Source organism: Pelophylax lessonae (genome assembly GCF_965119305.1).
Source record: "Pelophylax lessonae genome assembly, chromosome: 4".
Classification (NCBI taxonomy): domain Eukaryota; kingdom Metazoa; phylum Chordata; class Amphibia; order Anura; family Ranidae; genus Pelophylax; species Pelophylax lessonae.
In genome coordinates this window covers 146,056,113-146,082,300 of record NC_138771.1, presented here as the reverse complement: position 1 = coordinate 146,082,300, position 26,188 = coordinate 146,056,113, and the positions used below count along the sequence as shown (strand labels likewise).

The 26,188-nt window shown below is 42.7% G+C and overlaps 1 protein-coding gene across 8 annotated transcripts in view; it reads right to left on the bottom strand.

The window, feature by feature from the left end:
- The window catches only part of SBF1 (SET binding factor 1), a 235,127-nt gene that overhangs the window by 23,358 nt on the left and 185,581 nt on the right, over positions 1–26,188 (bottom strand). For 2 of the 8 annotated variants that reach the window (XM_082255289.1, XM_082255290.1), the window contains 11 exons: positions 25,541–25,736; positions 22,277–22,404; positions 21,673–21,848; positions 19,364–19,438; positions 15,778–15,917; positions 13,672–13,876; positions 9,433–9,629; positions 6,941–7,072; positions 1,427–1,504; positions 821–877; positions 339–520 (listed from right to left, as the gene is read on the bottom strand). In XM_082255289.1, the coding sequence (XP_082111415.1) occupies positions 339–520; positions 821–877; positions 1,427–1,504; positions 6,941–7,072; positions 9,433–9,629; positions 13,672–13,876; positions 15,778–15,917; positions 19,364–19,438; positions 21,673–21,848; positions 22,277–22,404; positions 25,541–25,736 (1,566 nt within the window). The remainder of the gene's footprint in view (positions 1–338; positions 521–820; positions 878–1,426; positions 1,505–6,940; positions 7,073–9,432; positions 9,630–13,671; positions 13,877–15,777; positions 15,918–19,363; positions 19,439–21,672; positions 21,849–22,276; positions 22,405–25,540; positions 25,737–26,188) is intronic. The other 6 variants (XM_082255294.1, XM_082255296.1, XM_082255293.1 and 3 more) reach the window with 4 other exon arrangements.

Sequence of the window (26,188 nt, the reverse complement as noted above, 5' to 3'; positions counted from 1 at the left end):
ATTTCTTTGAGGTGCAATTTGAGCCCATACAAAATGAATGGGCTCAAATCGTATTGCAAAGAATTGCATGTGATTTGAACAGGAATGCTGTGCTATTCCTATCTGAATCACATGCTGTTTCTCGTACCACTCCTGTGTGAACCACATGCAATTCTTTGCAATGTGATTTGAGCCCATTCATTTTGCATGGGCTCAAATTGCACCACACAGTATAAGTAATTGGTATCAGCAAATATTTAAGAATAAGTATCGTACACATACGCGCTCTTAAAAAATAGGTATCAGTGCATCTCTACTAGAGGTTGTTCCTGTGTACGCCAACCTAACCTTAGACTTACTTTGAGCTGTGACTTGTCACCTATGATGTACAGCGCAGCTCTGCGTGGGGTCAGTGCGCTTTCTGAGGGTCCTCCATTTTGATGGGGGGTCAAAAGCTCTCTTGCAGCCAATCGTGTTCCTACGTCTGCATTCATACCATAGGCACTAAGTCTCCCAGTGCCACGCATGCTGCCCCATTTACCTATATGGATATGAAAGGTTTAGAAAAATAATATACTGAAGAGATTTAAGTCATTGGCTCATCAGTCATTCATCATTCCTATTAGTAGAAACCACCTTGTCAGTACATTAAGCTCAAGCTTCGCAAACATTAGAAAAAGGGAAATGAGGGGGTGCTAACTGTAATTAGGCAGATTAGATTGTGTTACTGACTTTGAATAACAATTGAGCTTATTTGGAGCAGTTATTGCTGGAAAGGGAAGGTAAGGAGGGATTTAAAGCTCATTTTATTCTCTGGCCTCAACAAAACATATGCACTGACCTTGCTCAGCATAACTTCGTTTCACTGCGGGGTGCTTAATACCCCGAACAGAATAACCTGGTTCAAGGAGAAAGTGGCATGTGTGTCAAGGAAGAATGTATGGGGAAGGAAGGGGAAGGGGGCAGCTGAAACAGTATATGACTGGCATACAACAGTAAACTGATTCTGAAGGGCAGTTAGGACCCTATCGCTTAGGCATCGGAAGATTGTTACAGCATGATACACTATATAACACTAGAAAAATGAAGACTAAGACTAAAAAGGTAAATTACAATATAGGACAGGACAGAAATCATACAATAAAAAGCCAATGAAAAAGTATGTGGCCAAAATTTAAATTATTAAGAAGCTCTAAATGTGAAAAACAAGGTGAAATAAATGAGCAGAAAGGTTATCCTAGCATGCTGGAAAGATAAATGAATAAAACAAAGTGACAATGAAGTCTTGAAATTATTTGAGATGAATGGCGTGTGTATGCAGCATTCATTCTTTAAATGCACTAAACACATTACACTCCAAAAGCTCCAAGAATCATGGGTCACTGCGCAGTATAACCTCACAACCATCATATCCATGTCCATACAGCCAAACAATTTATAATCCTACCTCCTCGAACGTCCTCCTTCCCTCCCATCACCTGCTTCATCAGAGAACCCAGTTTGGGTTGACGTTTGTCGGGAGTATCTGCAGTAGAAACACCAGCTTACATTCCTTGGACAAAGCTCAGCTAATTACAAGCACCACCTAGGATATCCTCATCCTGTTTGTTCATTTCTTTTTATATGTTAAATAAATCCTTATGAGAATTAAAGACCTTAAATATACTATTTTCATATGCTGTATATTAAAGCCCATCTTTTATATCTTGTAAAGTCAACTCATGCAGCAATAACAGCATTAGAGGGAACAAGTCATGATTGTAAAAACTTGAATAATAATCTGAATCTCTGCTCTAATTGTTAATTGCTATATTAGTGAAACCTTACTACTTTGGGAAGGCTTTATGTCCCATTATTTATCTGTTATCTTCCCAGTCAGAGGGTGACCCTTGTGCTCTGAAAGTCTCAGCCTTAAGACCTCACAAAGGCTGTCTGTGTTCAATGCTGAGGATTTACACCCTCTACTAGATATTGCATGCTTGGGAAGCATTCATAAAATGGCCTAATAACAAAGCTACTGGCAGATTTACACAGTAAAGAAAACTTAAGCGGGTGGCATAGTTTTACAGTGCCTTGCAAAAGTATCCCCCCCCCCCCACTTGGTGCTTTCCCTGTTTTTCTTTTTTTTGTGCATTATAACCTGAAATTGAAATAGTTTTTTGGGGGGCTTTGTAGTTGTACCATGTGATGTATACAACATACCTACAACTTGGAAACAATGTGCAAATTTTTTTTTGTGACACAATTATTCAAAAAGGCCCCAGAAGCTTATAGCAATAATGTACTAGTATGCAAAGCATATTTGCACATTAAGGCAGACTTACCTGGCAAGTGATCCCTTCCAGCTTGACTGGCCAGGCCGGGATGACGGCACTCCTACTCTTGCATGCCCGAGTGGTGCAGTAACTGTAGACTGAGTTGCACATGCACAGCTCAGTGTACATAAACACTAACAGCGTTTTTTTTTTTTTTTTCTAATTCCATTTTAAAACAAAAAAATCCAGAAATACTTGTGTATAGGTATTGCGGAGCCACTATTTGCTGCAATTGCAAATGCAAGGCTCTTACGGTATGTCTCTATTAGCTTAGCATATCAAGCCACTGGGACTTTTGCCAATTCTTCAGGGCAAAACTGCTTCAACTCCTTCAAGGTAGATGGGTTGCATTGGTGTACAATTTTCAAGTCATGCCAAAGACCAACTGGATTGAGGTCTGGGCTTTGACTAGGTCATTCTAAGACAATTGCTGTAAATATTTCCCTTTAAACCCATGTAGAGCAGTATGTTCAGGGTCATTGTCCTGCTGGAATATGAAACTTTATCCCAGTGTCTAATCTCTGGCAGAATGAAATCAGTTTCCTACAGGAAATGCAGTTTTTAGTGCCATCTATCTTTCTTCCAATCCTCAACAGTTTTCCAGTCCCTGCTAAAAAAAAAAAAAAACACATGCCCATTGCATGATGGTACCAATGCCATGCTTCACTGTTGGAATGGTGCTCAAAAGCAGTTCAGTAATGTTGGGTTTACGCCACAGATAGCTTTTGCCATGATGGCTGTGTGTATGGGGAGCCTTCCACATGCTGTTTGGTGAACTCCAAGTGTGTATTCTTATGTTTTTCTTTACGCAATGCTTTTTTTTCTGGCCACTTTTCGGTAAAGCCCCACTTTGTGGTTTAAAGTGGTCCTATGGACAGATACTCCCATCTCCACTGTGGATCTACACCCCTTCAGTCTTAGCTTTGGTGTTTTTGTTGCATCCCTGATAAATTCCCTTCTTGCCCAGTCTGATTTTTTAAAGGATAGCCTTCTTGTCAGGCTGTGGTGCCATATTTTTTCCATTTTGTTATAATATATAATATTATAATATACAATGTTATTATAGCTTGTTTTTTTTTTTTTTTAACCCAACCCTGATCTATACTACTCCACAACTTTGTCTGTGACCTGTTTGGAGATCTCCTTGGTCTTCATGTTGCTGGCTTAGTGGTACTGGAGGCTCAGGGGTCTGTCAGAACAGGTATATTAGATTTATAATGAAATCATGTGACCGGTCATCACATCCTATTTAGGGGTTTCATAGCAAAGGTGGTTAATACTTAAGCACACTCAGGATTATTATTGTCTGCATTTCAATTAATAATATTTTGCACCTTCAAAGTCATAGACATGTTGTGTAACATGGTGCAGTGTCTCAAAAAATCAATACCAATTCCAGGTTGTAATGCAAAAAAACTGAAAAAAAAAAAAAAAAAAAACACCAGTGGGGGTGAATAAGGCACCGTATATATGCTCCCTCTGCATTCCAGCAACTAAGAAAAAAAACGTATACGTAATGTCAGAACGAAAACACAACATCATTTTTAGTTTAGGAACATTTCAATAAGGACTCTTGCGCACTGCTTCCTAAAAACGTGTTTTTAGGCATATATCATTTTTTTTTTTTTTTTTTTACTGAAATAGATGCAGATCTTTGTTTTCAATGTGCCTGCACAGATAGGTGCGTAAACGTGCGCTGCGTATTGAAAAAAACAAAAAAATAAAAAACAGAAATCTGTGTTGCCGATCAATATTTTTACATGTCTACACACATACACCACACTCCTTACTTTAAAGTAAAGCACAAAATTTGTGAAAGTGCTAAACAGCCAATCCTCATGATTTTTCTGCCATGAATGTCCGATGTTCATACATCAGTACTGTGCGCAAGTACCCTAAATATCAGATATATGTAAAATGCCCCTTTTTCACTTTTCTTTATATTGCAATCAGATGTTCTGTTAGTTATGACTATATATAAATATGAATGGAGGTTCAGGGGCTACTGCTTTCATGTCCTTTGGTGTGAAGACACAATTCACTGGGCCCATGCATTATTATGTGCGAGCTTTAGCTGCAATAAGTGAAATGATGCATTTCTCGTATACACTGCATATTACTGTGGCAGAATTCTAACCTATAAGACAGAGCAAATTATTTTGGCACGTTTTATATTTTGCTACAACATCTCAATTGATTTTTGTCGTTGCTTTGACTAGATCATGCTGTAACTTTTATTAGCTTTCCAACTGCACATTTGCTTGAATGTTTGACCTTCAGCTTCATCTCAAGTTCCGACAACCTGATCACTTTTCTTAAAATTCCAATACAAGGAATTCAATGTACCTTAAGTTACACTTTCCTCACTGAGCAGTTTTGTAATTTCTAACATATTAAAATATGCATTTTTTGCTATAAATTACCTTAAACCCAGAGGCCAGGTAAAATAAAATGGTGGCAGCTGCAATTTTTTTTATGTTGCACAATATTTGTGCATATTTTTAGGCAAAAAAAACTAAAACGAGTTTTAGTGATTATTATATAAAATATGAGCTTTTTATTTCATTTTAATGCTATTACAAGAGGGCTAACAAACTCCCTGTGTAAAAGCATGGGCAGATGGCAGGTCCACCGTATAGAGACATTAGGAGTATATTAGGCCCTCAATGTCTCCCCTGCCCTCCACTGAAGCGAATTAAGAGCAGATCATGCTTGATTAGTTGCTTCCCCAGGAGCCGAGAAATGACTGCTCTGAAGCCAGAAGTAAGATAATACACATTGCATCAGGGTTCTCCAGTTGCGGAGGAGATCAAGAAATGTTCCTAGTACTGTAAAAGTGATCACTTTTACTTGAAAGCCAATCAGCAGCTGAAAAATATCAATACCTAACTCACAGCTGCAGTAGGATCCGTGAGCTTGTTCTATCCCCTTACATACCAGAATGTTTATAAATATAACCCTGGTAGACAGGGTTAAACCTATCATCAAATCTTAACTTTTCTTGTAAAATTTGAGCTTAGCCAATAGGAAGACGCTGGAAAAAAGGAGGAGCAGGACTAATTATATTGAAACAGCAAAAATGAATTATCCTTAAAGTGGTTGTAAAGTTAGAAGGTTTTTTATCCTAATGCATTCTATGCATTAAGATAAAAAGCATTCTGTGTGCAGCAGTCCCCTCTCAGCCCCCCTAATGCTTACCTGAGCCCCCTTTTGATTAAGCAATGTCCACGACTGTCTCAGCAGTCCGGGACGCCCCTCCTCATTGGCTAAGACACAGCAGCGGCGCCATTGGCTCCCACTGCTGTCAAAGTCAGTTAGCCAATGGGGGGCAAACCGCAGTTCCGTGTTTAAATGGATACACGGAGCTGTGACTTGGCTCATGTAACCCCATAGCAAGCTGCTTGCTGTGGGGGCACTCAAACAGAGGAAGGGGCCAGGAGAGTCAAAGAGGGACCCAAGAAGAGGAGGATTCAGGCTGATCTGTGCATAACCAACTGCACAGAGCAGGTAAATTATACATGTTTGTTAATTTTATTGGGAAAAAAAAACAATACTTTACAATCACTTTAATGGATAAGGCCTCTTTCACACTTGTGCGACTTGTCATGTGATTTGGGACTGCAAAATCACATGACAAGTCATTCCTTATTTCCAATGAGTACCATTCATATCTGTGTGACTTGAAGTCGCACCAACTTCAAAGAAGTCCCTGCACTACTTTGGCACGATTTTGATGCGTTTTGAGATCCAAAGACATTCAAGCCCAGTCAAACTCGCATCAAAATTGCTGCAAAATCGTGCGACTTTAAAGTCGCACAAGTGTGAAAGTGACCTTAAAGAGCAATTCCGTTTACACATATAACTCGTACTCCATGCTGCCCAGTTTTCTTCCTCAAGCTTCATTTGTTTACTGTTAGGACTGAAAACAGATTCAGTTTAATGTCAACTAGTGCAGAGAAAACTGGAAAGGAATCAAACATTTTTAGAGTACTGTTTTATACCTCTTTTAGAAACAAAATCATAACAGCCCTCTACTTAAATATGCAAATACCCACATCTGTCTACAGACTCAAGCATACTGAATACTCAGCACACATGATAATCGTTCAGTGAGCCAATGATGAGCACAAGATGTAGCGTAAAATGGAAAAAGAAAAAAAAAAAAAAAAGCAAGAGCGCAGAGTTTCCTAATGACAATGTTATGATATGGTCCAACAGGAAGACACTAAAAGAGGCCCCTATGCTGTGGACATTCATGCTTTGTGCTCCCCACCCTGACATATTAAGGAGATACTAATCCAGTAGCTTTAGCATATTGAGATTTAAATGAAACATAAGAGGCTAATCAATTACTGTTACTGATGGGGGAAATCTACACAGGACTTAGCATAATTAAACACATGTTGTGGCCACAGAACTACACCCAGCAGCAAATATTCATGAAGTTGTGAGATTACAAATCCTTCCCCTGCTTTTCCATGTAAATCATTCAGAAGACCCATGTGCAAAGCCAAAGGGATGAAATCTAGGACTGCAAAGCAGACCGGGTGAAGCAGTATACCAAAAACACAACACAAAAATCCAGAATGTAATTCCAATGCAAAAGTAGTCATTTCAGCCACTGGCAGTCAGACAAGACCTCTCACCATAGAGATGTGCGGATGGGAACGCACTGAGGGTGTTGCGCCCACTCATTTCTGCATAGCGAGGCATCGAGGTCACTATGGCCTGGAGGTACTTCTCTTGCTCCAAAGAAGTAGAGTCTGTCTGGGATTGGCCTGCAAACACAGATGTACACACAACGCTTAGGGTAGTTTTTCTTTTGCCAAATGATACTGATTATATCAAAATATCAATGCACATTTCTAGTTTATATACTCATTATACTCTTTAGGGATGAGTTAATGGTTTGAACGCCTGAACATTTACTACCGCTTTTATAAATGACATCCTCCCACTGTCAATGGTTGTTAAAGCTGAACTTCACCCAAAAGGGGAAATTCTGCTTTTCTTCCTCCCTCAAACCACCTCCGCCCATCCACAACCTCTTGGGACGAGATCCAGGTTCCAGGAGGCTGCGGGACCATTAAGATAACTCAGTGTGGCTCGCCCATTAGCAGAGGGGAACTGGCTGTGAAGCCACAAGATATAAGCATGCCGGGGACCAGAAAACCAGCGAAAACCCGACCTGGGCGAGGACAGTGCTGGATCCCTGGACAGGTAAGTCCTTTTATTAAAAAGTCATCAGGTACAGTATTTGTAGCTGCTGACCTTTATTATTTTTACACACTGAAGCTCCTCTTTAAGGATGGCAGTGGGTGCAGATACCACCAAGTCTTTACTGTAACATTACCAGCCCCAATTACTTACATGGCTGGAAATTCCCAGCCAAACAATTGGCTGGTGGGCTGGTGGTGACATTGCTGACCAAATATGGCCATTCAGCGCTGATTTTGGCAGGTAGGGAGGGGCCCCATTTCATTGCTTTTTGTTTGGGAGCCCGCCCAAAATCCATATCAGGGGGGGGGGGGGGGCTGGTATTGAATTTGGGGGATCCCATGTCTTTTTTTTTTTTTGTTAACATGCATAGCGAAAAAATAACATATAGGAAAAATGGCTGTTAACCACTTAAGCCCCGGAGGATTTGGCTGCTAAAGGACCAGGTTTTTTTTTGCGATTTTTTACTGCGTGACTTTAACGGACAATTGCGCGGTCGTGCGACGCTGTACCTAAACGAATTTGACGTCCTTTTTTTCCCACAAACAGAGCTTTCTTTTGGTGGTATTTGATCACCTGTGCGATTTTTTGATCACGCGCTATAAACAAAAAAAAGAGCGTAAATTTTGCAAAAATAACAATATTTTTCACATTTTTTTATATGAAATTCCCCCCAAAAAAATGTAAAAATCAAAATTTTTTAACATTTTCCGGCCAATTTGTTTTATGCTACCTATGTTTGGTAAAAAAAAAATCGCAAAAAGCGTATATTGATTGGTTTGCGCAAAAGTTATCGCGTTTACTAACAAAGGGAAAGATTTTTGTCATTTTTGGTGTTTTTTTTTTTAACGCGTAATGGCGGCGATCTGCGATTTTTTTTTCGGTACTGCGACATTGCGGCGGACAGATCGGACCCTTGACTGACATTTTTTACACTTTTGGGGGTACCAGTGACATTACTGCAGTAATCAGTGCTATATATATGCACTGTTACTGCAAAAATTACACTGGCAGGGAAGGGGTTAACTTTATTGGACAGGGAGGGGTTAAGTGTGTCCTAGGGGCGTGATTCTAACTGTGCAGGGACATTGCTATTGGTGTAAAAGCAAAGATCAACAGTTCTACATAGTAGAACGGTCAGATCTTCACTTTTACACAGGGAGAACTGACAGGCAGCTTGTTTACACAAGCCGCTCTGTCTTTCTCCCTTCACAGGAGCGATCGTAGTGTGACTGGCGGACATCGAGTCCGCCGGTCACACGCACTGACTTGTCTGGGAACGAGCCGCGGCGGGCGCGCCTCGGCGGGCGCGCGCCGCGGCAGGCACGCGCCCGCCCGCAATAGGCTCGCAAGTCAGTGACAGGCGAGTGACGTATCGATTTTCTGCAAAATACATACCAAAACCTCACCCTCCTTGAGGGTCTGGTATGTATTTTTCTTTGGGGGGGGGGGGGTCCCCATTATATTATTTACCCAAAAAAAAAAATCGAAACTTGCAGGGAAATGTGCATTTACGGCATTTTACATGGCTTTTTTCCTTTGCAAATTTCACTTGTGTATTTCCATGGTGGAGATGCTCCACTACACAAGCAGGTCTGGTGGGGGGACCCAGCAAGATTTTTTTTTTTTTTTAAGAATAGATTTTAAAGTTGCACTTTTAGTATTTGTAAATTCACTGTTAGATGCAAAATTATGTAATTTCTTTTTTTTTTGCATTGGTACATATGCCCTGGACAGTAACCAGCACCCATGCACCATTTTCTTCTCCTAGACTAAAGGCTATTAGCCTTAAAAATGGAGAATGTATTTGACAGATTTGGCATCTGAACTTCTGATAGGTTCAGCCCGACCTCTGTGAATCAAACTCAGGTGTGTTTGGCTCATCCCTAATACCCATACCAAAAAAAAGATGAGCACTCACCAGTGGCAGTGGTATTGGTAGATTTAAAGAGTCCAACTACGCCTTTGCCATGAAGCCCCCCTGAGCGTAAAAGAACGGCTTTGGTCCGAGGACTGCGCCAACACACTACTGGAAATCTATTTTGCCTGTAGCAGCGGGATATCTTCTGTAGAGTGTTGTCCTGGATACTCTGTGGCACTATAAGTAATCCTGGGTAGCTGAGTAAAAAAGATAAAAAAAATAGGATTTTTGACATACCGTAAAATAGATTTCTCTGATGTTTACTGACGGACACAGCTCCTGATCTACATAACCATTGGGTTATACTGCCCCCTACAGGAGTAGGACATTAGGCAGAAAAAGAATCTGGCTATGCCTATGGGCAGTCCCAGGTGGTATACTCCCTCTCTGCGCTATAGGTGCTCAGTTTTGTTACAAACAGTGTCAGAAGAATTACAACTCCACAAAGGGGTGGGTGCTGTGTCTGTCGATCAACATCAGAGAAATGGATTTTACGGTAAATCAAAAATCCCATTTTCTTTTGTTCATTGACGGACACAGCTCCTGATCTTCATAACCATTGGGATATCCCAAAGCAGGGTTAAACATGAGGGATGGGGACAACAAAAAAAAAATCCCAAGGCTAAACAGTATCCAACCAGGCAACATGAGCTCAACAAAAAAAAAAAATACACCCTCAAAGAGGATCAAGTCCTCTAAACAGCAGCCTGCAAAACCTTGCGGCCAAAAGAAGCATCCGCAGATGCCAAAACATCCACTTCAAAGAACTTTGTGAAAGTGTGCACCGACGACCAGGTGGCCTCCTTGCAAACTTGCGTCACTGATGCCTGATGACGGAAGGCCCAGGAGGCACTAAGCGCCCGAGTAGAGTGCACCTTGACAGGGAAAGGAGGAACCTGGCCCTTGATGGAATAGGCCTGAATTACTGTCTGTCTGATCAATCTGTAAATGGATGCAGAGGAAGACTCCGTAGATTCCAGGTACCCCCTAATTGCCCAGACCACATCCAAAGCATGCAAGGCAATTTCCTTTGGATGTTTAGGCCTGGGACACAGAGAAGGTAACGCAATGTCTTCATTCAAATGAAATTCAGAGACAACCTTTGGGAGGAACGACGGACAGGCGCGAAGAACCACCTTATCTCTGTGACTCTCCAAGTAAGGTGAACGACAGGATAACGCTGCCAGTTCAGACACCCTGCACGCAGAGGTGACAGCCACCAAAAAAGCCACCTTCTGAGCCAGTGTAAGCAAGTGAATCTCCCAAAGATTCTCAAAGGGAGGCTTATGTAGAGCTGAAAGCACCAAATTAAGATCCCAAGGCGGCAACGGAGCCCGCACTGGAGGAACCAAATGTCGGACACCTTGAAGAAAGGTATGCACCAGGGAGTGCGTGGCCATTCAGCTTTTCGTGGGACTTTGGCTTCCTTGGAGATTTTATGTGCAATATTGATGTGTGTATTATCACACCTGCCTTGTGAGTATACTGTATACTTTTTAATATTTTAATAAATGCTTCCAGTGGTGATGCACTAGGTCGGTGCGCCCCTTTTCTTTTGTCTTTTTTTCACTGGAAGAAGACCACCAAAGCCGACACCTGGCCCTCAAGGCCAATTTCTGTTCAACCCCCCACTGAAGGAAGATCAAGATCTGAGCCACCGAGGAGTAAGGATGAACCTCAAGAGACTCACACCATGCAATGTACGTCTTCCACGTACGATGATAGATCTTCCTAGAAGTAGATTTCCTAGCTTTTAACAGCGTTGAAATCACCGACTCCGATAAACCTCTATCCATCAGTACCTGGCGTTCAACAGCCAAGCTGTCAAAGCCAGCGACTGTAAAGCAGGATGGAAGATTGGTCCTAGGGACAGCAGATCCTCCCCGAGAGGAAGCTTCCAAGGAGCATCGTCGACCAGCCGCACCAGATCAGCGTACCAAGCCCGGTGCGGCCAGTCTGAAGCCACTAATATGACTGAAATCACTTCTGCCTGATCCTTGTAGCCGGGCCGAATTACTTTGTGGACCCACTTGTCTTGTACGAGGCAAGTCCACGGGACCGGAAACCAATAAAGACGTCCCCCCACCCCCGAAATGGGTGAGGGCGCACCTTCATGCTGAAGGAGCCTTGCGCGCAGGTCTGGAGAAGCCCACAGCCAGACCAGGTTCTTTAGATCCTCCAGAGTAGGCCAGGTCAGTCGACCCTGAGGGATGAAAAAAACTTATGAGCCGAGGAGGGGGGCCCACGTCTATAACGAGGGTCCTCACCCTTAGTAGCCTGTGAAAAAAAAAGTACTCTTTCCCCCTGTGAAACCTTTATTGATGCCATCCAGGGTAGCCCCAAACAGGCCATCCCCTTGAAAATGGTGAACAGTCGAGGCCTTTTTAAAAGTCCGGTCCACTGACCAGCATTTAGGCCAAAAGACATGCCGAAGGACCACTGCTGAAACAGAGAGCCGAGCTACTAGGGGAGTCGCATCCAAAGAGGTATCACAGATAAACTGCAGCCCCTGGACCTGCTGGCATGCCAGGCCAGCAAAGGCATGGGGGAGCTGTTCTCCCTCCAGGTCATGGTGTAAAAGCTTAGCCCACTCGGTCAGAGTTTGCGACACCAGGGCAATGGTGAATATCGGCCTCAGTGCCAAACCAGCCAGAGTGTACATATTGCGGGCCACGGCCTCCGCCTTCCTGTCAGCCGGATCCTTAAAGGCCGGGCACTCTGCAACCGGAACCATGGTTGCCTTGTTCAATCTGGAAACTGGAAGGTCCATCATTTACTAGGGTAACGCCTAGTAAATCGCTTAGAGACCCCAAGGGGACGCTTTGGACCCGAAAACCACCCCCCCAGGACACAAAGGACTCCAGGACCGCTATCAGTGCATCGATGGATGGCTGGGACCCGGAGGGCCCCGCAGCCTCAGAAAGGGGATCAGGTGGGGAGATGTACTCCAAAGACTCCATAAGTCACCAGAGGGACCCCACAAAAAGTGTAAAACACTGCAAAGGGACAACCCCCACCGTGCTGGCAGCCCCCCCTGGTCGCCAGGCACAAAGCACCAAGCGATCCGCAGACTCACCACCCAGCAGAAACAGGCACCTGCAGCCACCAGTATAATCTGCACTCCACATGCGGCGATCGGGAAGTAAAAAGATTCAGGAGTCGGCACCAAGGGATGAAGAGGGGCTCCACTGTCATAGCCGCTGCTATTGTAAATGGCAAACCACTGCAAAATGGCCAACAGACTACACAAACATGGCCACTGTGCATAGAAACACACAGGCTACAGCAAAATGGCAGCACCACAAGGCTCCCTAGGCCTCAAGGACAGGCCCAGGCAGGAAGGGGGGCTCCCTGGCAGGAGCCCCCACCAGGTAAAACCTCCCCACGCCCTGCCCCTACCCCATGAGGTGGACCAGACCAACCTAACAGCCCCAGTATAAGTGGAGGGGGGTAGGATAAGGGATAGATGAAAGGGGGGTGTCTGACGAGAAGGAGGGGAACCCGGGGGCCTGATCATCCCAAGGAGGGGCCAACATCCACCCCAAAACCCTCCGGGGGGAGAGGGGGGACAGATTCTCATTATACCAGAAACTAGGCAGGCGAAGCTCCAGACAGAACCCCTTGCCAACGAAATTGGGAGCTGTCGGCCAGGAGGAACGCTGTGACTCAGGCCGAGACTCGGTCGTATGCGGCCTTCTGAGGCATTTAACTTGCAGGCCACCCTCGTCCAGTGGGGCTATGTCACGGTCGACCTCGCACAGAGCTGAGGTCTGCGCGCACTCACTGGCCAGACTGGATCTAGATTATCCAGCCCGTTGCCCAGTCCAGCAGTTGATAGTAGATCTCGCAGGAAAAAAAAAAACAGGAGAAAACATTTCTATCTAAAAAGGAAAAAATTTGCAAGGACCAGAGATCCCAGCAAGGAACTAGGTCCTTACTCCTTACTAGGCAGAAAAAAAAACTGAGTACCTATAGCAGAGAGAGGGAGTATACTCCCTGGAACTGCCAATAGGCATAGCCAGATTTTTTCTGCCTGGTGTCCTACTCCTGTAGGGGGCAGTATAACCCAATGCTTAAGAAGATCAGTAGCTGTGTCTGTCAATTAACGAAAGAGAAAAAACAAACACAAGGAAACAAAGTTAAAAATGAACAAAAACACATTCTATTAAATATCATCAAAGTGCATAACTGACATCAAAGTGCACAGGTTGAACAAAATAATCAGAAAATATAGCTCACCTGTTACAAACTGCATACATGCGGTTTACAGTTGAGATTCTAAATGGTTCATTTTTAGCACGAGTCAAGCTGTTACTCAGCGTACCAAGCCCCATTCTTTGGTAGTCACGGCAGCACGCTCTCTCTGCTAGATTACCCCCTGCCTGTTTGTCAGGAGCCTTCAGTGTAGAAATGGTCAGTGTACTTCTTTCCATATCCTCAGATACTGCAATAAGAAACCGTGACAATATATATTTGTGAGATATTGCATAGGTTAACATGACAATAGTAGTATTTACTTCCTTTAGAGCTTACTGTAGATTAGAGCTGCACGATTCTGGCCAAAATGAGAATCACGATTTTTTTGCTTGGAATAAAGATCACGATTCTCTGTGTAACATCTTTTACATTATAAAAAAAATTGGGATAACTTTACGGTTTTGTTTTATTCATTAAAGTGTATTAATTGCGTTTGAAAGACTGCTGCGCAAATACAGTGTGACATAAAAATTTACATCAATCACCATTTTATTCTGCAGGGTCTCTTCTAAAAAAAAATATATATAAATGTTTGGGGGTTCTAACTACTTTTCTAGGAAAAATAAACTGATTTAACTTGCAAGCAACAAGTGTAGGAAAAAGGTTTAGTCTTTAAGAGGTTAAATTTCCTTCCTCCGGCAGAGGGAAAGAAAAGATACAATGTAATCATTTGCGTTTACAGCTCCGTGGGAGACTAATGCCGATAGGCTTTTGCGGGAGGCTCTTTTTTTTTTTAACAGCTGCTCCCTCACAGCTATGTAAAGAATCGAGCAAGTGTCATGTTAAGATCGTCAGGGGGAGTGAATCGCGATCTCGATTCTGTTACGATTAATCGTGCAGCTCTACTGTAGATGGATATGCACACAAAAGCAGCCATTTCAATATCTGAAAAACGTACGCAGTAAAAACTCAGAATTAAGGTTAATTCAGAATTTCCAGTTTTTAATATGTGCGCCCACCCCTTAACATCGAAAGTGTTCTACATTTGTAAGCTATTTGGATTTGAGTAGAGACATTTCTCCATTTCTGTGGAAGAGGTACACAGAAACCCAGAAGCAAGATCACAATGTAATTAAGATCCAGAAAATTAAATGGGATTAGTTTGTAGGCGTTCACCACTGATTAAACTAGAGTGAAAATAAACTGTCAAAAAAATATCCCACATCTTCAAGATTATGATAGGTTGCAGGAAAAAATTGCAAACTGAGAAGTCGTTTAAAGAGGAAGTAAACCCTCCTCTGACACTTGTACCTATGGGTAAGCCTATGATAAGGCTTACCTATAGGTACTGTAAAGATCTCCTAAACATGTACCGTTTAGGAGATATTTACCTTACATGCATCCAGTGATGTCACTGGCGCATTCGCTCTGAAGGAACGGCCACTGGTGCCGCTCCTTCAGAACTTCTTGCGTGACCGTCGGCTCCCGCACACGTGCGCGGGAGTGATCCCAGAAGACGGGCGACTGACATGTCGCCCGTCATACAGCTGAGTGGGCATCACGGCGGGGGCTCGTTCTAAGGTAAGTATTTCATAATGAGCTAGTATGCGATGCATACTAGCTCATTATGTGTTTGTCTTTCAGGGTGAAAAAGAAGAGGAAAAAAAAAAGGGTTTACGACCTCTTTAATTGTATTAAGCTGGCCATACATGGATTAAATTCCTTGCTGAACTGGCCGAATTTCAATCCATGTATAGGCAGGATGATTGTATAGAACTACCTCCCTGTTGGATTTTTGCTGCTTGATCAGTACCACAGGCTATAGCCGGTAGTGCCGATCAGTGTATTCTGGCAGCAGCAAATCTCCCCGCCGTCCGAATAAAATTGCTCAGCGGGGAGGATCTCCCTATTCACCTTAAATGTGTGGATGGAGGAATCAAATGATTTTTCTTTTGTTCAACCCGCTGGCTGAACAGAAAAAAAAAATGACTCATCTTTGGCCAGCCTTAGAAAACCAACGGTTGGAAGAAAGTCCCCTTTTTCACCACATTAGACAGCAATGCAGAAGCTCACAGTTTAGAACCTCTTGACAGCTGCTTGCTATTTATTCCATTGGCAATCAATCAGCATTTATACCTGAACACCTACCTGAAATGTCATCACTCTGTTGTTCCAAAGAGTTCTGACTACTACGGAGATCCCAAGATGGGGGACTGTACTTCCTGCGTGTCACATACTGCCTGCCAATTGTCTTTTTGGCATTCTTCACAAGGTTCTTAGATATTGTCCTTGAAGAAATAAAGAGTACATTCCACAAAAAGGAAAACGATTATAAATGAAAGTGAAAACACAAGAAGTATGACTGCACAAACATAAGGATAATAGCACGATATATACGCAAAATGTGAACTGCAACAAGAGAAAGAAGAGTGCAATAACCTGCAGAATAACAGTCCACCATTTCACCTTACAGTTTCCACCCAAGCAGGAGTAGCCAAATGAATACAGGATTTGTATGGAAAAAGAAACCACAACTAGCAAAGCTGAGGTCAGCTGTACTGCTCACCATGGAATACTAGCTGATATTTATGAAAACTGATTTATGAACTGAGAACAAAAAGATGCTGGAGCCGACTTTATCTAATAATATTCTACAGATAATATAACACACCAGAGGCTTGTATTTGGACATGCTTGGTGATGGTATTGACTATAAAAAGGAAGTAACAGACAGCTCTGCGGTTTCCCCATAATGAATAGTAACATAGGGATAGTAAAAAATCAGGAGTAAATAATGACACTATCTGCATCAAGGAAATACAGGCCAGAAATCACCAGAGTGCAATGATAGTATTGTAAATGAGTTTTAAACAGCAAACCCATAGTATAATTGCACTGTATGAAGGGTGCCTAAGAGCTGCTTCATGCAGGAGTCTGGGAGCACATTGTCTAAGGTCACCTAATGTAGCCGCACCAATCTGAACTGAACTACTGAATAATATGGTTCCCTTTTCATACATAGTCAGTGTGCAGTGTACCAGTTAATCAAATTGATCAGATGTGAAAAATCATTTATAATGTTTAAATTTAGATAGTGATGCACCGAAATTTATTAGCCCAAAATAGGGGTTTACAGCAATATGCCTGGAAGAAAACAAAAGTGCCAATAATGGCTCCCAAAAAACACCTGCGATTTTGCCTTGCTTTAGGTGTGTTATTCATAGGTCATTTGACTCAAAAATGCATAAAAATGCAACACGGGAGCAGTTTTGATGCGTTCTTGCTGCGTTTACAATGCATTTCTAAGGGGAGGTGCTTTTTGGTGCAGTTTGCAAAATGTGCACCAAAAATGCAAAAAGCAGTATTTTTAACACCGCTTAAAAAGGTGCCGATGATTGCCGACAAATTCATATTCATTAAAATGCATGGTATTAATTAAAAAGTCGAATAGAATACAATTCTTTAATAAAAAATAAATATATTTTTTAAAAACTGTCAATTTCGATTTCGGCCAAGTGCATCCTGAATTTTTGATTTCGGTGCTCCACTACTTAAGTTGCTTGGATACAGCAACAAAGATTCCCATACCAGTTTTCATAAACATTCTCCAGTATACCACTTTTAATTCTTTGCAAGCAACATTCAGTTTAGATGTGTTTATGTACGAAGTATACTAGTTTCATCCAAACATGTTTGCACAGAATGCTGTAGAGACAGCCACACCCAATTTACAGGGTACCATTATAGAAACTTCTCCTAGTGCTAGACATTTTACATTAGCAATGGGTGATAAAGCCTGGTGCAATCAGATATGGCTAAGTAAGCACTACTGCTAAAGGGTATTTGCTAAAAGATCGAAGGATTAAAAAAAAATAAAACATTAAATTATAAAAAAAATTGATATGATACTGCATAAAAGCAAATAAAAAATGGTTTAGGCTGGTCACTTCATAATACCAGAAGTTTAGGCACTAGAATTCTTCACTTGATACAACAGGATAATATGAATAGTATATTGTATACAATTAATGTGCAGTATAACGCAGGGTTTCTCAACCAGGGTTCCTTCAGAGGTTGCTAGGGGTTAATTGAGCAATGAGCAATTTCTGCCTCTCATATAAGTTCCCACTGACAACATTGATCATTTTAGCTGTCTGTAAGGGTGTAAGTCTTCCCAATGACCACAAGTGTAAGGAGAATTCTTCCCAATGACCATCACACTTATGTATTATGGGTTGTAGATATAGTAAATTTAACAGGGGTTCCCTGAGCCTGGAAAGTTATTTTAAATGGTTCCTCTGTTTTGAAAAGGTTGAGTAAGGCTGGCCATACACAGAGCAAATTTATTTTCTGCAACCACGGGTTGCAGGAAGAAATTTGCTCGATTACCCTATTAACACCGTCAGTGTTGATGCAGGAATCCCTCCTGTAGGGCCATTGTCTTCTACAGGCGGGGTAAGCGTCCCCTGAAAGAAGACAGTGATTACTGCTAGCGCCTATAGTAGCCGATAGCGATAATCGCAGGTAAAACCCAGCATGCTAGTTGTACCCAAGTTGATCGATCAACTTGGTACATTCAGCCTGCCCATACATGGTTTGAATATCGGTCACTTCCTGCTGAACCAGTCGAGATTCAAACCGTGTATGGCCTGCCTAAGGCTGGTATTACGCATCAAAGAACTATTACAATAACATACAAATACAATGGCTTTAAAGCCTGTATGTTCCAAAGGATTAGCTGAGAAAATCTGACCAACTACTGTAACTGGAAATGCTGAAAATGTAACTTCTTTGGTAAATATAGTCACATGTTCAACACTATTCAATATATAAAATAGAATACCATGTAAATACATGATAATCAAGAATGTTTTCCTAATATACAGAGGTATGGCTGTTTAGAATACTTTTAAAAGACCTTCACATTAGGCCCACAATGGAATAATGCAGCATTTATTAAGTGAGAAATGGCTGTGAAGGCACCTGGTTCCTAGTAATGGTAACACTTATGGTGACCTGCTGCCCCGTAAAAAATGGATGTGACCACCTTTTGCAAAATGTAAAAACATGGAAGTGGGCGCTGGTGCAATGCAGCATTTATAATAATGGACCCATTACTGGAACAATGGCATGACTGAATGATCCATTTAGAATTTATTATATTATGTATTATTTAAAAACCAGAGAATCCTTAATGATGATTTAGTAGAGCAGTATTATTTCAGTTCCCTCTTCTGCACTTCATCCCGATTACTGTTTTTATATCATGTGCTGCCATTGTTCTTGTTATTTCTGAACACCCAAACCCAGACTACTTTCTTGTAACCCATTCTCTATTGGCCCTTCAAAACTAGATACAAAGTCTGAAAAACAACTTGTCCTCAGACAGTAAGGAGTCCTAAACTTAAACAGATTAGGAAATACAGGGTGCTGAAAGCCACAGCGAGTGTTTTATACACAGTTTTAAGGTAGACATTTATTACATACTATAACAATAATGTAAGAATAATGAAGCCATGACACAGTATTGTTGGCAATTTTCACCCAATGCTATGCAACAGAAGAAGAAAGCTTCCTCATCTTATTTCCTTCCCCAGCAACCATTTTACCATTAACCATTTCCTCCATTGCCTGTACATAAATAAGACAGTTAAAAAATAAAAGCTGCACACCAGGAAGCTTGGTTGGCACCATAAGACCATGACCAGGGCTGGGTGTAAATGTGGGGTCTTACGTTTCTGAATCGAAGAGGCCAACAGATAAACCCACATCCAGGCGACCCTGGAACACGTCACTGACATGAAGGGAGCTACAGAGAAACACAGAGGTAACTTTACAAAAAGGCCTAATGTACTACAAGGATCAGGACACAGCAGGAGATTTCAGAGTAGGTACAGCATCTCACAAAAGTGAGTACACCCCTCACATTTTTGTAAATATTTTTTTATATCTTTTCATTTGCTACAATGTAAAATAGTGAGTGAACAGCTTGCATAAGAGCCCATTCACAATGCCGCGACTTGTCGGGCGACTTGTCAGCCTGACAAGTCGCGGACGGTCGCGGTCCATTGAGTAGTACAGGACCCGTTCTAATAGGAGCGACACAAGTCGCTCCGACTTAGAAAAAGGGTCCTGTGCTACTTTGGGGCGACCTCGGAGCGACTTGCATAGACTTCCATTATGTGAAGTCCCTGCAAGTCGCGCCAAAGTCACGGTGCACAGCGGTGCACGCGACTTCACAGGTCGCCCCCCGAAGTCGTGTCGCCTCAGTGTGAACCGGCTCTAACAGTGTAAATTTGCTGTCCCCTCAAAATAACAACACAGCCATTATTGTCTAAACTATTGGCAACAAAAGTGAGTACACCCCTAAGTGAAAGTGTCCAATAGGGTCCAATTAGCCATTTTCTCTCCCCGGTGTCATATGACTTGTTAGTGTTACAAGGTCTCAGGTGTGAATGGGGAGCAGGTGCGTTAAATTTGGTGTTATCGCTCGCACTCTTTCATACTGGTCACAACATGGCACCTCATGGCAAAGAACTCTCTGAGGATCTGAAACAAATTGTTGCTCTACATAAAGATGGCCTAGGTTATAAGAAGATTGCCAAGACCCTAAAACTGAGCTGCAGCACAGTGGCCAAGACCATACAGCAGTTTAACAGGACAGGTTCCACTCAGAACAGGCCTTGCCATGGTCGACCAAAGAAGTTGAGTGAATGTGCTCAGCATCATATCCAGGTTGTCGTAGGGAAATAGACATATAAGTGCTGTTAGTATTGCTGCAGAGGTTGAAGAGGTGAGAGGTCAGCCTGTCAGTGCTAAGACCATACGCTGCACACTGCTTCAAATTGGTCTGCATGGCTGTCGTCCCCGAACGAAGCCTCTTCTAAAGAAGATGCACAAGAAAGCCCGCAAACAGTTTGCTAAAGACAAGCAGACTAAGGACATGGATTACTAGAACCATGTCATGTGGTCTGATGAGACCAAGATAAATTTATTTGGTCCAGATGGTGTCAAGCGTGTGTGGCGGCAACCATGTGAGGTGTACAAAGACAAGTGTGTCTTGCCTACATTCAAGCATGGTATTGGAAGTGTCATTGTCTAAGGCTGCATAAGTGCTGGTGGAACTGGGGAGCTACAGTTCATTGAGGGAACCATGAATGCCAACATGTTCTGTGACCTACTAAAGCTGATCCCCTCCCTTCGGAGTCTGGGCTGCAGGGCAGTATTCCAACATGATAACAACCCCAAACACATCTCTAAGATGACCACTGCCTTGATAAAGAAGCTGGGGGTAAAGGTGATGGACTGGCCAAGTATGTCTCCAGACCTAAACCCTATTGAGCATCTGTGGGGCATCCTCAAATGGAAGGTAGAGGAGCGCAAGGTCTCTAACATCCACCAGCTCTGTGATGTCATCATGGAGGAGTGGAAGAGGACTCCAGTGGCAACCTGGGAAGCTCTGGTGAACTCAATGCCCAAGAGGGTTAAGGCAGTGCTGGAAAATAATGGTGTCCACCAAAATATTATCACAATGGACACAATTTGGACATTTGCACTTAGGGGTGTACTCCCTTTTGTTGCCAGCGGTTTAGACAATAATGGCTGTGTGTTGAGTTATGTTGAGGGGACAACAAATTTACACTGTTATACAAGCTGTACACTCACTACTTTACATTGCAGCAAAGTGTGATTTCTTCAGTGTTGTCACATGAAAATATATAAAAAAATATTAACAAAAATGTGAGGGGTGTACTCACTTTTGTGAGATACTGTAAAAAAAAATGTAGTCTCCCTAGAAAGTTGAAAGAGAGAAGTAGGTGGACAATACAGAGAAAAATGTATGTAGAGACACTAAGGAAAAAAAGCACAATGACAGGAAGCCTAGAGGGGCCCCATGCAATAAAAAAAGCATTTAATTGAGCATTCATTAGAAGCTGAAAGGGATACCAAAAGATTCATATCAGTTCTGCACAGTTGACAAAGGTATAAATATTAGGACACTTGTGCTTTAAATCAATTGACCGGAGTAGAACTTGTACTTACTTGATGGAGGGGTTCTTGTCCTTGGCCCTCGGTTGGGAAGCATGTGGGAGGGAAAGACCAACACTTAACGGAAAGGTTCCAAGGACATCTTGGGGATACCTAAGCTTGTGAAGTTGCTTGCGGAAACCCTCAGAGACTTCAGATGGAACATCCTCGTCAAATGCCACTCGCAAGAGCTGAAGCCACCAAAAAAAAAAAAAAATATGAGGGGTCTAAAACTCAGAATGTTAATCTGAAAAGATTACTTTCTGCCTTTGCAGCAGATGAAATTTCAGTATTGTGCACAACAACTGAACTGTAAATGTATAAAAGGCGCAATATTAAGTATAAGGTGACCACTAAGTCAACGAAAGACGGGATGTCAGAAACATTTACTAAATTGTACCAATATGTCAAAATTAATATCGGACAGCAAAAAGCTAGGAGGGCATGACAGATATTCAAGTTAAATAATGCAGATGATAACGCACAAGCAGTGCTGCTGTAGCTCTAGTACTTGCTCAGCAGGGGGCCGGTTAATGTAATAAAACAAAATGGAAAGCTGTTGAATTATATCACTTTATAGATTTCTACCTGCAAAATATTATTAATATTGCAGACTCACCTGAAAAGTACATGATCGTAGCTGAAGTCCTTCTTGGACATACTGGTCAAGATGAGCTGGAACACTGATTTTCTTTTCCTTAGTCAGAGAAGCAATAGGAAAGGACCGCACTACCGTCTGTTCTGACACTGACAAAACAAGGCACTTCTGTTCATATCTCATTGTAAGCGATTATGTAGATTTAACACAAGAAGAAAAGCATTTGGCTGGACTTTAAAGGCAACATAGAATGCATTATTTTCATAAAATCCATCATTTTATTTGTACGCAAAATATAAATAGGACACATAAAGAACAAGTGTCAGAAAAAAAAAAAAAACATACAGATGCAATAAATGGCCAATACAATGTAGGCTATGTGGGACTTTAAGTGAGACACCAGCAGGTAATGCCCAGCTTCTCCATCCCTGTATCAGAAAAAACGAAAGTTGAAAGGATTAAAAGAGGTGCATGGAAGCCAGCCTGATGTACTCACCCTCCAGTCTGCCACCAACCAAGTAGACCTGTCTCATGATATAAATAAAGGACAGGGGTTTAGTTGACATGCATTTGCAAACGCATGTGTAAGCTGCAGGACCACTACATGGCACCCTGTGTTACCTGCAGTCCTAACACTTTCTAATTTGAGTGTCTCCACAATGGAAGCACATGGCTGCTAATGGATGGATGGGAGACAGGTGGGAGGGAGGCAGCCCAAACCTTCCCCAACCCACCCCCATTCATGACTGGTCTAATATATCAAAACTATAATAGCAATGTTGTAGCGATGATACAAACTGAAAAGGATCAGCTGAGAAGCATACACCTCCATCCCCTTGGCGGATGCAGTGTAAAACACAGATTGGGACTTTATATGAGGCATTGGCCTGTAAAGCACAGTGCCCTCATCCCCAATTTCATAAAATATTTGAGACTTTACATTAAACAAGCAGGTCATGCTATTGGTCTCCATCCCTGTATATGAAAAAACTGAGGTCAAATCAGACTGCATCCACCAAAAACGCACGAAAGTCACACGGTGGGACTTTAAATGAGGCACCAGCCTATAGGCAAGGTGCCTACATCCCTGGTTACATGAACAATGTTTCAGTTTGTACCATCGCTACAACATCGCTATTAGAGTTTTGATATATTAGACCAGTCATGGATGGGGGTGGGTTGGGGGAGATTTGGGCTGCCTCCCTCCCACCTGTCTCCCATCCTTCCATTAGCAGCCATGTGCTTCCATTGTGGAGACACTCAAATTAGAAAGTGTTAGGACTGCAGGTAACACAGGGTGCCGTGTAGTGGCCCTGCAGCTTACACATGCGTTTGAAAATGCGCGTCAACTAAACCCCTGTTCTTTATTTACCGTATTTTTCGCCGTATAAGACGCACTTTTTCTTCCCCAAAACTGGGGGGGGAAAGTTGGTGCGTCTTATACGGCAAATGAACATTTTTCCTGCTGCCTGTGCTGAGTCCTGACGTCCAATGGGGGCGGTGCCGGTGCGTGCGTCAGTCACGCACCGTCACCGCCCGATCTCCTTCCCGCCGGACCGAGAGAGCCGCCGAGAGAGCCGCCGTCAAAGAACGAAGACAGAAGAGGACGAGAGGAGCAGCGCCGTGGACGGTTCCAGGAATCCCGCAGCCGTCAGAAGAAGAGGACGAGAGGAGCAGCGCAGGCAGCCCAGGAGAGCAGGTAAGTGAGCTGACCTGTGCCATGCCTGTACCACCACCTGTGCCATGCCTGTACCACCACCTGTGCCATGCTTAAACCACCACCTGTGCCATGCCTAAACCACCACCTGTGCCATGCCTAAGCCACTACCTGTGCCATGCCTAAACCACCACCTGTGCCATGCCTAAACCACCACCTGTGCCATGCCTAAACCACCACCTGTGCCATGCCTAAACCACCACCTGTGCCATGCCTAAACCACCACCTATGCCAAACCTAAACCACCACCTGTGCCAAGCCTAAACCACCACCTGTGCCATGCTTAAAACCACCACCTGTGCCATGCCTAAACCACCACCTGTGCCATGCTTAAACCACCACCTGTGCCATGCCTAAACCACCACCTGTGCCATGCCTAAACCACCACCTGTGCCAAGCCTAAACCACCACCTGTGCCAAGCCTAAACCACCACCTGTGCCAAGCCTAAACCACCACCCGTGCCATCCCTAAACCACCACCCGTGCCATGCCTAAACCACCACCTGTGCCATGCCTTAACCACCACCTGTGCCATGCCTAAACCACCACCTGTGCCATGCCTAAACCACCACCTGTGCCATGCCTAAACCACCACCTGTGCCATGCCTGTACCCTCACCTGTGCCATGCCTGTACCCACACCTGTGCCATGCCTGTACCCACACCTGTGCCATGCCTGTACCATGCCTATGCCATGCCTATACCATCACCTGTTGATATAAAATATTTTACTGCAGTATTTGGTTCAGAATCTTTTTTTTCTAGATTTTCCTCCTTTAAAATTGGGTGCATCATATGCCGGTGCGTCTTATACGGCGAAAAATACGGTATATCATGAGACAGGTCTACTTGGTTGGTGGCAGACTGGAGGGCGAGTACATCAGACTGGGGGCTGGCTGGCTTCCATGCACCTCTTTTAATCCTTTCAACTTTCGTTTTTTATAAATGGCCAATACAAGCCAGTAAATTACTTTACAATATTGTTACATTAAATTCAGTGAATGAATCCCTGTGCGTCAACGCCTTTCACTGGTCTGCTTCTTCATAACACACAAAAGGGGGGAAAAAACAGGTTTCACTACATAAATAGAAAATTGCATATAAGTCAAATATGTTCTCTACAAAAAATCAAACATATAATAGTAACACATCATTTAAAAAGAGTTGCATCTATACAAATAACACATTCACCTCGCCTGGATGATAAAATATCATAATCTATATGATATTTTGCTTACAAATAAAATGATGGTTTTTATGAAAACAATGCGTTCTTTGTTGCCTTTAAAGTCCAGCCAAATGCTGTTCATCTTGTCTTAAGTTATATCTACAGATGTGGCAATGGAGTGATTTTGCTATTTTCGTGATTATTTTCTACAATGAAAACTATGATCCCGTTTCTGTCTTATAAAAGCATGCAATTTATGTGTGGAAAGGGTACTTTCACTGTACTTCCACAAGTCCTATTCATAATATACCATTATAACAATAAATAAATACATTAAAAAAAAGGGACAGCTACCGGTAATTACCAGGCTTTCAAAATATTTCTAATAATTTTCTAGTTACCTAAAGGATCAACTGGAGTACCCCTGAAGATGCAGCGGTAAGTAGTGAGGAACAGGGCCCCTTCGGCAGGAAGCAGTGGTGGACCTCCAAGACTGCCACCCGAGGCCTCCTCTCTTCCATCTGGCAGTAAGTAAACTCTAAGACCTTCCATTAGCAAGTCCTCACCAACTAGCAACGTGGGTCGCAAGAGTTTGGGCTGTAAGAGAGATAAACAAGGACACAAAAATATGAACTAAAGACGTACACTGCTTCTGGGTATCTGAGATGAGGTAGAACTGGGTTATTAAGTTAAACTGTTTATCTTCTATGCTTTTTATTATGCCCGTAGTGAAATTCTCCACAAATGGAAGTTACCTCACATTCCTACTGTATCCTCCTTGCGTGCCAACATTGGTAAAATGTTGCTGATGTATAAAATAACCTATGCGAGTAGAAATTTTCCAAAAAAGTTTGATAAGATGTGGTCTGCCTGGATCGATTTCTGGGGTTCGGCCAATCAATGACCTAGACGTAATCCCTGTAGTCCCTCTCTGCTAACTGAGATTGTGTCATTCTCTGGTTATTACAGCTTTTCCCCATACCCTTGCCCCTTTGTGCATCGTCTTCTCATGTCTTCCCTCCACCCTCTCTTTCTCCTGCTCCTTAGTG